At 43.6% G+C, this 14,040-nt stretch overlaps 1 protein-coding gene across 1 annotated transcript in view; it reads right to left on the reverse strand.

Moving 5' to 3' along the window:
- Positions 1-14,040, reverse strand: part of LOC126298154 (sodium channel protein Nach-like) — a 129,028-nt gene that overhangs the window by 42,697 nt on the left and 72,291 nt on the right. Inside the window, exon 5 of the mRNA XM_049989464.1 lies at positions 7,520-7,649. Within this exon, the coding sequence (XP_049845421.1) occupies positions 7,520-7,649 (130 nt within the window). The remainder of the gene's footprint in view (positions 1-7,519; positions 7,650-14,040) is intronic.

The raw sequence follows: 14,040 nt of genomic DNA on the forward strand, positions 1-14,040 counted from the left end.
ACAGATCCATGCCCAAGCATTCATTTTTATCTCAGTGAACAGTCACTCACAAAACTGGAGGAGCCGAGGAGCATCAGCTGGTTTTAATGCATGAACAACAGACACTCGTTAGTGATGCACGTGCAGATCCAGGTGGAGTATTCGTCCACATGTTCGACATGATATGCCGGTCTCTGAAGCATTTTCTGATGAACTGCAGCGATATTTTCTCGGGTGCGGACACGTTTCGGATTGTTTTCTGACTTGTTCAAAACGGGTACTGCGTGACGCCATTTTCGGAATGAGCGTTTCAGCAAACAACTAACCACACCGTTTCCACGACTTTGTTGTTGCGTGACATTTAACAACAAACACCCGCTGCTGCACTGGTAAAATCGTTCCCTTTGCACTGCTCCAATCACACTGACACAGCCCGCGCTACCCTCTGAACCGGCGTGGATCACGTGGCGGGCGTACACGTGGTGTGTGCGTCACGGGGTGTGGTTATATGCGTAAGTTCACGTCCAGTCGCATCAACTTCTCCGGGCCACTTTTATTTGGCACACCTGTATGTAGATATCTAATATGTAGGTACATGTTGAGAACTGTTGTCCATATCTTGAGGTAAAGCAAAACCACGGCTATTTATAGTTGCATGAGGCAATATTCTCTCACGCCGAAGTGCATCCACAGACATCGCTTACTTCAGTAGAAGAACAAGAGAAATACAACGTGTTTCAGTAATGAGTTACCGACGAGACTCGTTTCGAATAAAGCAAGTTAATATTCCACGGGGAGGTCAACGTTTTACACATCCAATCTCCTGTGATTTGACAATACAACATTGGAGCAAAAAGGTTGTATTGAGAGTTTAGAGAAGAATGTAATCACAGAGATGTGGAATGAAACCCTAATGGCGTATCTAAAAGCTGTTAATGAGAATGTGAACTAACTCATTCGTGATCTATCTCCTTTTTCTTTTTCGGAGAGCAGACATCTCATAAGGGGAGGCCACGACGTTGGGATCACGGATTTACTTCAAACTTTGTTCACCTTTAGTAGGCCATTAAAACAACATAATGTGCAAATAGTAAGGTGCACTATGGCAATACCGAGAAAAACGAAAGAGAAGTTTTACGCGTCTATTATATAACTGATGTATCTGTGCGTTACTGCCGACCGTCGGAGTTCATAGTTGGCTAGTGGTATTCAAAAACTTTGCACCTACACTATCCGTTCTCGCTACATTAGCAATGTCTCACCGCTACGCAGATTGACAGCCAAACGGGGCCTGCCTTTGTGTCTGCAGCTCGAAGCGTAGAAGTGCAAAGTAGTCTGGGGTATCTTACCAGAGTGCATGTATAAGAGATTTCGCAAATCACAACAGGCACACATTTTGAGGAAAACTCTGTGCGTTTCTTCATTTACTTGTCGATAGCTATAAATACCTTTGTTCTAATAATTAAATTTAATTGAAAAAGTAAATAGTCAAATAACATGGAATTCACTAAAACTTCATGCAAATGCATATGTTTTTTAATTATATTGCCTCTCATATGTCATAAAAATTAAATAATATGACCAGCGATGAAAAAAATATAGATTAACAATTAAGTGTGAGCAGGAGTCGAACCGTCGCCTCATACATCTTCCTCTTACAAAGCTCGAACGCTAACTACTTCTTTTTTTTTATTTATTTATAAGAGGGCTTTAAGGGATCAGGTCAAGGGTTGAAGGAAGCAGGGTGGGCAGAGGTCGCAACCCAATGCCTGGCCACGATGTTTCCTCCCTCCCGTTCCTGAGGCTGTGGACGAAGGGATTAAATTTTTTTTTTAGATTTTTATTAGATTGTTTTGCTTTGTTGCCTATTATAGATGTAAAACACAACATACAGAAACTAAAGATGCCATTCAACACAGCCAAACGTAAAACGACTCTGAACGCCGTCTAGATTAAAAAAAATTCATTAACAAAAGAAAAACGAGACCCTGCAACGATTCAGTTGGTGTGTATCCAGGTCGGCTTCTCGCTAACTTAAAAACGAGATATACTCGCCTGAGTACATCAGGCATGAACGTAAGTTACTGAACGCTGAGCTATCTTCTCATTTCATTTCTCACACCCGAAACACCCCAGCTAGCCGGAGGGTCCGTGAATAACAAACCTAAGTGATTGGAAAAACATGTTCTATATTTCACAGTGTCGCCACAAGATCACATGTTGGTCTTTCAGTATGTACAAGACGTCTATGACGTCCTTTTCATCGGTGCGATACAGATAATACGTCGCCAACCCCTTTATTCAGTTTATGGTGTTTGCCCTGGAGACGGGAAAGTATACTTTGTCCGAGAACAGTAGGTCGTCAGCTTTGATCGCCATATGCAACGTACGCAATTAAAAGAACAGCATTTTGCTTGTTAGAAGCCAACAGTCGACTGCCTTGCCACAAACCGAACGATGCTCGTCGGAGTCGACGAGCGTGCAGTTGGGCATATCTGCGTCGACCAGGTGAATAGAGGGCAGTCTTTGACGCTTTGGGAATTATCCGTTCACCACTACATACCACAAGGCACGTATCTCTGTAGGGAGAGAGGGAAGATGAACCGCTCTCCATATTCTCTTCCTCTGTATCGCCGGGTACTTCAGTTCGGCCACATTGTAAGATTTGTTCCTGAAGGAAGCTTCGAGATACGTCTTTCGTTGTGTGCAGCATCGTCTCCGGCAAACTGTCCTGAACGTAACTGTAATAGACGAAGAAGTCCCGAAGGTGTGCGAACGGTGCTGTGATGTGGCCAACATTGACTGGTGGAGGGAGTGAATGGGGGACCACTTCGCTGATCACAGCGCCCATTAAGGTGACGTGCTCGGTTGGCCAATAGCGTTGGATCGTACTTATAAGTAACATACGAGCTCTGTTCCTCACGTTTACGACTCCGATGCCTCCCCCTCTCGGTGGCAGCGTCAAGGTACCGTAGTGGATTCTAAAGAGGAGGTCATCACTCACGAAATGTCCGAAGACTAACTGTAGTCTTGACGCGATCGTAGTGGGCAACTGCAGTATGTGGGCCAATTGACTTATTTTTGGAGCCATATAGATGCTGACATATCGCGTGCTGGAATATATCTGTGGCACGCAGTGCATATTGTCTTACTAATGCCCGAATTTGTCGCAGTAACCGTCGATAATTATCCGCCGCTGCACGTCGTATATTTCCATGGAACACCACTTCCAAACACGTGAGAGTGGGGACCTTGGTGGTGGGCACTGCTCTCCTTGGTTGCAGTCTCTGCCCACTTCCATACATCGGATCTTTCGTAAGTTAATGACACTACCCGTCACCGTTCCACACTGCTGAAGCCATCCTAACGCTGCCTGGATTTCATCTCCTGACTTGACTAAAACAACGCCGTCATCGACGTATGCGTGGCATTGGAAATATGCGGTCCTTACTTAGACGCGTTTAATGCGTCATCGGAGTCTGTATAGTGCAGGTTCAAGAGCGACATCAAATAAGATGGAAGCAAGGAGACAACCTCGCCACACTGAACGCCGGATCGTGATGGGTTCTGAGCTAGCACTGTTCACCAAGACTCTCGAGTGCTCGTCTTGAATCAACCTCGATACCGTGTCCACAGACGTAAGTGGTAATCCCATCCGTTCCTTGACCGCGCGTAGGAATACATGGCCCACTCAGTCGAAAGCGTGATCGGAATGCACTGCCACTACGGCTCCTCGTAATCTACCGACCCACATAAGTGCTATGATATTACTGTATTCCCCCTAGCGCTGTGTGTCTATTGCTCTTCCCACCTAGACATGTTTGACCTAAATGTATTTTGTCCTTCATCGCCGCTTGAAGACAGCCACAAAGAATACGTGCAAAGATTTTGTTATCTGCGTTCAATAATCTCAAAGGCCGGTAGCTTCGTAGTACACGACCATCACATGGATTTGGAAAGGGTGCCATGGTACCATCTGTGAACTCGGTAAGAACCGATAAGGTACAGGATGACAATTATTGAACTACATGAAATAAAACCGTCGTAACATCTGAATGGTTTACGTTCAAACTGCATGGTTGGCCGCGGGGCATGATGGGAATTAGTAAGCGCTGTACGGTTTGGTTTAGCGACATAGCCCCTTTCATTTGGATGGGTTCGTCAACAAACAAAACTGGTGTATTTGGGGGACTGAGAATTCGCATTTCGCGATCGAGAAGTCTCTTCACCCTCAACTGGTGACCGTATGCTGAGTAATGTCCGGTCACAACAATCGGTGCGATATTCCTTGATGGCACGGTGGCTACCGAACGGTATGTGAAGGTTTTGGAAGATGATTTCATCCCCATTATCCAAAGCGAACCTGATTTCGACAAGATGTGCTTCACTAAAGACGGAGCTCGACCCCATGAAAGCAGGAGCGGGGTTTTATGTCCTGGAGGAGCACTCTGTGGACCGCATTCTGGCTCTGGGCTACACAGAGGCCTCTGGCATGGGCCTCGATTGACTACCATACTCTCCCGATCTGGACACATGCGACTCCTTTTTGTAGGCCTATATTAAAGATAAGGTGTACAGCAATGACCCAAAAACCATTGCTCATCTGAAAACAGCCATTCAGGAGGTCATTGATAGCACTGATGTTCCGACACTTCAGTGGGTAATGCAGAATTTTGCGATTCGTCTGCGCCACATCATCGCCATTGGGGGCACGCATATCGAACATGTCATAACCTAATTCCGAATATATTTAGTGACGTTTACATGTTGAATAATGTGTATGCACGCCATAGATTGTAACTAATTTTCGTTTTTTTTTCATATAGTTCAATAATAGTCACTCAGTAGGTGTTAAGAGTTCGTTGAACATCTGTACCCACGACGGCCCATTAGAGAAGGGAAGATGCGGTAGAACTCAAGAGGGAGTCCATCCACTCCAGCAGATTTGTTTAACGCACCACACTTTAGGGCAGCGTCCAGATCATCTACGGTGATTTCAGCTATAAGGCCGTCCTCTTCCGTGGGACGCTCAGCCGCTGGCACCTCGCGAAGCACGTCTGCGAGTTCTGCTCTGTCCAGTTGGTCCTCCGCATAGGAACTATGATGGTGATGAGCGAAAGCGTTCATAATATCCTTCTGCAACGTGATCCGCGATCCATCGGCCATTTCGACATCCCGTGTAAGTGTACTTCGCTGTTGCCTCCTTTCTCTCACTACGGTATATACTGTAATGACAGCCGTTCGTTGCGTAATCCATCGAGCAGCCTCGCATGCACTTTAACTCCTTCCGTCTTCACTACCGCAAGACACAGCAGTTGTGCTTAGATGCGGTGGACAGTCTCTTGACGGTCCGCAGCCGGTTGTTGCGTCGGTAAATCACGTAGGGCTGTGAAATAAAATTCGGAAGTCGCTCGTTGCCAGTGTGACTTATCTTCACCATACCTTGTGACGGTTCTGCGTAAAGCCGGTTTAACATTGTAAAGCCACCGCTTAAGCGTTGAATCGTACGCACGTTGACGCCGTTAACATTGATGCCATGTGTCTTCAACCTCCTGTAAGCAGTTCTCATTACGCAGGTGGGTAACATTGAGCTTCCACGGAACCCTGCTGCGTCATTTCTTTTGGCGAGACAGAGCGGCGGAGTAGATGTAACCCTGGTCGTCTGTAAAGGCCGCAGGCCACACGTCCGCGTCAATAGTCGCCGTGCGTAGCCCACGTGACACATACACGCTCTCGAGTTGATTGGCTGAATGGATCGTAAAGTACGGATATCCGAGGCTGTCGCCGGGCGTCATTTCCCAGGCGTCATGCAAGATCCCGGATCAGCGTCTGTAACGCGGGGCAAGGGATTAAGGGTGGGCGCAGAACGAAGCTAAAGTCGTCACCGACAATGTAGTTCTCCTGACGTCCTCGAAAGAGCGGTGACACTTCCTCTGTGTAAAAGGATGTCTCTTCGCCAAGTCAAACGGTGCGTAAACATTCACCAAGCGGACATCCCCTACAGTCAGGGCAACACCACGACTCGATGGCAAGTATTCCACATCTCCAGCCACTATTGCTTCTCGTAACAGTATGGCCTGGCACCGCTTCGTCGTAACCTGTTAAACGATAGACGCCATAGCCATAAAACTCAACTGGGACATTGTTTATTATCTCCTGCATAAAAATATGTCGTCCGCTACCCACAGCATTTGGATCTTTACTTGGACGCGAATACCATTGATGTTAACTACATATTTCAATAAGGTAGACGTGTGGCATTGGCTCTGTTGTGCACTGCTGAAACGTCTGGCTGTCTACGAAGCATTCTTCCTGGACCGGGACCACACGACACAGCCTCATTGGCGCCGTGGACAAGGTCCCCTCCCGACTCGTTGTCGGTGGGAGCCAATGGCTGAACGTCCTGCATCGTTTTCTGTCTTTTCGTCTTCTGTGGACAGTTGCCGCTTCTTTCGCTTCTTTGGCAACCGCTGTTTTCGTAATCGTGCCCCCACGTCTGTTGAGGGATGCTGTTCAGTGCAGTCCTCTTGCGGATCCGCTTCCACATCTGAAGATGGGTTCGATTGGAGTGTGGAAGTACCGTGGCTCCGTGGGATCGGGGACGATACTCGTAGACTATATGGGGGCACCGGCCTGTCAAAGAGACTAAAAATCTCGAAAAGATCTTGACCAATTTACTTAACATTTTTACATGATGCTTTAGGAAACATTCGGAAGAACGTAGGTTACAAATATTTAAGTAAATCGGTCAGCAACTATTCAACTATTAAAGATTTTGCGCTAATTTTTACACGATACTCTACCAAATATTTGGACGGACACACACACACACACACATATATATATATATATATATATATATATATATATATATATATATATATATATATATATATATATATAAGTCGGTCAAGAAATGTTTGAGATTTTTGCTAACAGTGATTCCCCTTTATATACAAACATTATATAGCCTACGTACTACCGACTGTTTACTAGGACATCGCGCAAAAATTTTAAGTAAACTGCCCAAGATCTTTTCGAGATTTTTAGGAAAAACGTCTCGTGTTTATAATAAACAGATTAAGAACTCTTACAGATTCTTTTTTCAAAAATTTCGAAAGATTTTTGATGATTTTACTTCCAGTTTTTACACGATACTCGCCAATGCTCTCAAGTAATCCACCCAGTCATTTTAAGTGACCTCAATTCCCAATGAATTTTTCGTTTGCTATAACAATAAAGAAGGCGCATGTTCAGGCAGATGGGGAAGAGAAAATGGACACAGAGGGGGGAGAAAGAAATGAACATAGAGAGTGGGAAGGAGAAGATGGACAGAGAAAGGGGGGAGGAGGTGATGAGCAGAGAGAGTGGGGAGGAGGAGGAGATGGACCAAGAGGGGGAGGAGGGGGCGGGCCGAGAGAGAGGGGAAAGAAGGGGTTGGGAACTTATATTCAATTCCCATACATTTACAGCAACTGCGAAGCATTACCGGGTTCTCTAGTTAACACAGAAATGTAGATTCTATACAGTAGCAGCTTACCTTAACACCATGTGATGCCTCCGTTGTGGTAACATAATCATTGCGGTCGTCGTTTATCAGGATGGACAAGCCCATTTGGCGTCCGCAAGCGCTCATCCTGACAACATCGTTTAGATTGTCTGCACTGTTTCTAAAAGGAAAAAAAAGAGATAAGACTAATATTATGTAGAGACCTCAGACGAAAAGCGCGAGAGTAGAAGAGAAGGGATGTAGAGATTCTGGGATGGAAAGAGGAAAATGTAGTCCATGAAGGGACTGCCCGTGGTCTTAAAGAATCCATAACCTAAGAAGAAGAAGGAAAGAATGTGGAGCATGTGCAGACAGAATATCTGGGGCGGTACATAAATAATACTTGCAGCGAAGAGAGTACGGGTGGCAACGATTACAGGCGACGAAAGACCCAACAGACAATGCTAGCGAGACAGACGACAGTAGTTGCAATCTGGCGAAGACGTAACAACATTAAGTTGGCTAAATGCAGGGTACTAACTTAGGCTAGGTGATACACTGGACTTGCTGGCTACTGCAGCAGATGAATCCTATCACCTAGGCATGGGATAATACTACCCACTTCATTATACAGGACACAACATACACATACAAACACACATGGTAGAGGTTCAAAGACCCTAGAATAGTAAAATTATAAACAAGACCATAATTAAACCTGACTGGTGATAGTCACTGGAGTGTCACGACAAAAAGTGAACATTAGACAGTAACGTTGTATTATAAGGCAGATATAAAAATAGAGGACCACATACGCTGCCTTCTAGAGTAGGTGAAAAATAGAAGCTAACCTAGATGTATGATCATGACATCTGAAGGTAAGAGGATCAAGGTATTGCTGAGGTTCTCGCCTTTGGATGGCGAGTAGTAGTAGATGGGGGTGGAGGTTGTCCAGGAGCGTAAGTCTCAGTGTCTTTCTAAGGTACCCGCTCCTGGACAGCATTGGTGGGGGCAGTCTATAAATCTAAACTATTTCCAATCTTCCTATTTTTCTATCTTCGAGATACATAAATTGTTAAATTTAAGCATTTCTGTATCCCAGTTAGTTTTGTTTCCACGTACATTAAGCTACAAGTATGTTAAAACACTAAGAAACCCACATAACCTTCAATTTGATATTGCGAAAACATGATCTGTCTTAGCCATTAGGTTGCAGGTCAAATGAAAATGGCTGCATATTAATAAAGTAAAAAAAATCACACAGAACCATTGCAAAACATCTCAGCTTATAATAAACTATATGGCCCAAACTCTCTGAACATCCATTCTCCTCGCGGTTCTAGGCGACTGCTACGGTCGCAGGTTCGAATCCTGCCTCGGGCATGGATGTGTGTGATGTCCTTAGGTTATTAGGTTTAAGTAGTTCTAAGTTCTAGGGGACTGATGGCCACAGCAGTTGAGTCCCATAGTGCTCAGAGCCATTTGAACCATCCGTTCTCGGTCTTCCTAAAGACTAAAATTATTTCGGGCTTCCTTTAGCTGCTATTTTAGTAAACCAGACCTCAGTGTGAAGGTTGGTTTGAACACCACAGTGAATTGCTAGGTATGGTCCTACTGGTGGCGATACGCAGTTGTCAACTCCCTAACTTTTCAACTGACTTAGCCAACCAGTTATAGGGGGAGAAAGAGTTTAAAGTCGACCCCAAATCACAGGACATCTAAGCATTTTTCGTGACATGAGGCAACAGAACAGATAAGTGAAAAAAAGTCCAACAGTCAGCTTGGAACTGAACCTCGTTTCTATGCGCTTGGAGTATGATACTTACTCACTCAGTCTCTGAGCCCGCTTACTACTATTACTGCCTCCGTTATGCTGTAGAGGCTCTCCATTCCATTCTAACATACTAAAGGCGAAATGAGTTTCCCTTGTCTCTTGAGTACGGTGAGCAGTTGTTGAGTTTTTAAGTGAAATGTTCTGTCGTGCGGATAGTGCTTTAGTTCATTTCAAACGCGCCCAATATGTTTGAGATCTCAGCGTTGATGCCAGTCCTAAAACTCCGCCTAAACTCCTTCCCCAACTAAGATTTAGTGGTCATAGCTTTGCGGGTAGCCACATCATGATAAATATACAGAAACTGTGCAACTTCAACCGCTGCCATCATGTAGAAACCGTCCTCTACATCTACATATACATCTACATCCATACTCCGCAAGCCACCTGACGGTGTGTGGCGGAGGGTACCCTGAGTACCTCTATCGGTTCTCCCTTCTATTCCAGTCTCGTATTGTACGTGGAAAGAAGGATTGTTGGTATGCTTCTGTGTGGGCTCTAATCTCTCTGATTTTATCCTCATGGTCTCTTCGCGAGATATACGTTGGACGGAGCAATATACTGCTTGACTCTTCGGTGAAGGTATGTTCTCGAAACTTTAACAAAAGCCCGTACCGAGCTACTGAGCGTCTCTCCTGCAGAGTCTTCCACTGGAGTTTATCTATCATCTCCGTAACGCTTTCGCGATTACTAAATGATCCTGTAACGAAGCGCGCTGCTCTCCGTTGGATCTTCTCTATCTCTTCTATCAACCCTATCTGGTGCGGATCCCTCACTGCTGAGCAGTTTTCAAGCAGTGGGCGAACAAGCGTACTGTAACCTACTTCCTTTGTTGTCGGATTGCATTTGCTTAGGATTCTTCCAATGAATCTCAGACTGGCATCTGCTTTACCGACGATCAACTTTATATGATCATTCCATTTGTCTGTTGTCTAAAATGGTTTCACGAACACCGCCTCCCATTTTTCTGACGACGAAAGCTAGTGGTCTGACCAGGAAAGTACTTGGGCTCGAACAAACACAAATACACCAAAATCGTGTGAGAAATAATGTAAAGGTCTCTTATTGCACTAGTGATACTCCCGCATCTGCAAAACTCTGCAGTCGTCCTTTAGAGGCCTCTGCGTATGCCATGCCGCAATGCACCCTGACATGCCGGTAGCCAGTCGGGACCAGTAAGGACGGTGCAGTGTGCCTCTGAAGTTGCGTTTTGTGACATTATTTGTGTATTGAAGCGTCAGATGGCTCGGCGATTGGTAATCAATCCTGCTAATGTATTGCGATTGGTTGAGATGAAGTTATGAAGAACCCTTCTTCGTGAAGATGGTATTTGTGTATAAGACGAATCATTCGCAGGTTTTCTGGTATCTATTATAGTGCAGAAATATGAGCGTAAGTTAGAAACAGATACTGTTGTAACACTAACACATAATGATGATGATAGGGATGATAATGACGAACAACTCATTGCAAACGGTAGTGCTACGGCAAGTGCGGGAAGAGGCGATGGAAGCAGTGACAGTGAATACCAACCGTCTCCCAAGAAGAAGGTTAAAGTTGCAAGTATCATCACGGCATTTGATGACAACACACTGGAGAACATGTACGATGATTATTACGTAAGAGGTTTCGACACATACGCCAAGCTTCTGAAAAGATACCCTAAGCTGAAGTCTAAAAGAAATATTAAAAACATACTGAATTACGTGGCAAAGAAAAGAGAAGGAAATACAGTTTTCAAAGGAAATCGCACACTGGTGTTCAAGACCATCAAGGAGCCTGTAATGGCGAAATTCGATGAAGCGCCAGAATGCGGTTCCGCCGTTCATTATTGGCATTTACAACATGGGGCACTGGACGTAGCCAGAAATCTCGGGTGTACAAACTTTATAGCTTCACTAGGATTTATTACTAATTTGAAAGAGGAGTTTAGGATAACATCACGCCGTACCACTATGCTCCAAGCACGACAAGATAAGGATGACGAAGAAGAGCAGATTGAAAGAGCTCAAACGTTTGTTGCTGACGTCAATGAGCATATCACGAGAGAAAACATCGATATTAGTTCTGTATGGAACTGTGATCAGAGTCAGTTCAACTATGAACTTTCTTGTGACAGAACACTATCCATGAAAGGGGAGAGAAACATTGTCGCGATGTTGCAATCAGTTAACTGTGCAACACATAGTTACAAGATCGATGTTGCTACATCAATGGACGGACGATTGGCAGACAAACTCTACGTTTGCCTCCAAGAATCAAGTGGAAAGTTTGGACCCCGCGTGTCAAGGGAAATGGAAACGTGGTGCCCCCCAAATGTCGTCGTCGATGCAAGTGTGAGTGGAAAGATGACGAAACAACATCTGTCAGTTTTTAATCGACATTTGTCGAGAAAGTCATTGGTACTTTGTGACTCCTGGTCTGGACATAAGGATGAACGAGTACTACTGGAAGCATCTGGTGGAAAACATGTAGATTTAAAAATCTTTCCGCCTAAAACTAGAAAATATGCACAACCTCTGGATGTGTATTTCATCAGGCAATATAAAATATATGCCAGGAGAATAACAGACTTCATTGAACTACGTTCCAGTAATGTGCAGCCGGGATTCTTTATCATGAATATGCATCAGTTATCTGCGGGAGTATACAGACCAATGCTTCGTTATGCTTGGCAGAACGCTGGCTACGATATTGGTGAACCACTGAACAACTTCAAAAGCGTCATTGAGGTGGCGTTCAACACTGATATTATAGAATGTGCAAATACGCCATGCGATCAACTTGCATTTCTTCACTGTGCGTTTTGGAGTCATTCGTATTGCTCGGAGCATTTTATTAACATTCCGCATTTACATTTATAGTTAAGATTGCTGCATTGCGCATGGCGTCTACAATTACATCTACAGTGATATCTAGAGCATGACTGCAGTGTTTTGCAGAAAAACGACACCCACCAGCACATTCAGAGGTACATAATGGTCCCGTAACCAAACGTCCATACAGATCTGTTTGTTCGAGCCCAAGTATTTCCCTGGTGAGTCCAAGTCAGGAAAAGAAGATATCGTCTGTGAAACAAACTTCACCGTACTTCACAGCCGCCACAGTAACTCAGAGTTATGACTAAACTTAGCATTGTTAGGTGCAAAAACGTGTCGAAAAAGGTGAAAAACCACTCCTGCACTATATGTTAAAAGGTATTTAAAACGGTACCAATTCTATATGCGAAAATGTGTTGTGGAATACGTATATAAGTCATTAAATCAAAAACCTCATGCACTGCAAAATATAATGAAATGCATCATTGAATACACTGACCCACTTCAGTTACGCATTCAGAAAACTGTTTAAACAAATAACTTTCAACAGTTCAATGTATCTGTGATTACTCTTGTCAGAATTGAAAAGAAAGCACATATTACAGGAACGCATTTACCTCCTTCCCTTATCATCATTAGATGAGCTAATCTGTTCAAAGCTACAGTTTTATCTGTAATAACTTATGTAGGTGTTTAGATAGTTTGCTGTTTGTAAGCAGAAGAGGACCATTGTACATCAACAGGTACATCAGGTGCGTATTTTGTTTTCAAATGGTGGTCAGTATTCTTATTTATCGATACGTTCTCAACAGCAGCGTTTCTGACTAAGTTCTGCACGACTCTTCACTTCACAATAATTAAATCACATCCTTCACATCTGTCAAAATGACCCAATTTGCTTCTTCTCATGGCTGTATGCAATACAACGCTCATCTCACATTTCCTCTTCGCTTGCTACTTTCATAGCCTTTCTGTCAGCTAAAGAATAATCTGGATAATCATCTAAACATCTTCTCAATGCCTGAAAATTACTACAGATAACCAGTACAGCTGTTTCACTGCAGAAGTCATTTTCCAAAATTTTTGAGAAAGTGACATATTCTAGAATAATACCTCACTTGAGAAACAGTAACATCCACGACAAATCACAGTTGCTCTACTGAGAATGCCATTTATATGTCACTCCCCAAATTTTACAAGCATTAAATGACAAAATAGTGCCAGTTGGTATTTTCTGCTACCTACTTAAGGCATTTGACTGTGTAAATCATAGTATTCTCCTACATAAATTGAAGTTTTATGGGATTGATGGTACAGCCAACCAATGGATAATATCATATCTAACCAGAAGAATGTAGAAAGTTGTGCTTAATAATTCAGCCAATGCAGTCTGGGGACATAATTCTGAGTGCGGAGAAATCACGTGCGGGGTTATTGTTCCTCATATATATAAACGATCATTCGTCTAATACATAACAAGCAGAATTAATTCTTTTTGCAGATAACACTAGTATTGCAATCAATCCAAGCATACATACAGAAATAGAAGAATTGGTAAACGTGATCTTAAAAATATCATTGACTGATTTTCTGCGGAAGGTCTCCTTGTCAATTTTAAAAACACGCAACAATTTCAGTTCTGCATATCTAGGGGTACTACACCAATGTTAATTTCAACACATGGCGAGGAAATAATAAGTAGGGTGGAAACTTCAGAATTCTCTGGCGTCCATATTGATGAAAATTTAAACTGGGAAAAGCATATTTTGGAACTCTTAAAAGAACTTAGTTCAGTCACATTTGCACTTATAATCATTGAAAATCCTGGAAGAGACAAATCAGTAAGTTGACATATTTTGGATATTTCCGTCCAATAATGTCATATGGTGTTATGTTCTAAGGTAACTCATCCTTGCCGGCCT

The sequence above is a fragment of the Schistocerca gregaria genome, chromosome X (genome assembly GCF_023897955.1).
Source record: "Schistocerca gregaria isolate iqSchGreg1 chromosome X, iqSchGreg1.2, whole genome shotgun sequence".
Taxonomy (NCBI): Eukaryota; Metazoa; Arthropoda; class Insecta; order Orthoptera; family Acrididae; genus Schistocerca; species Schistocerca gregaria.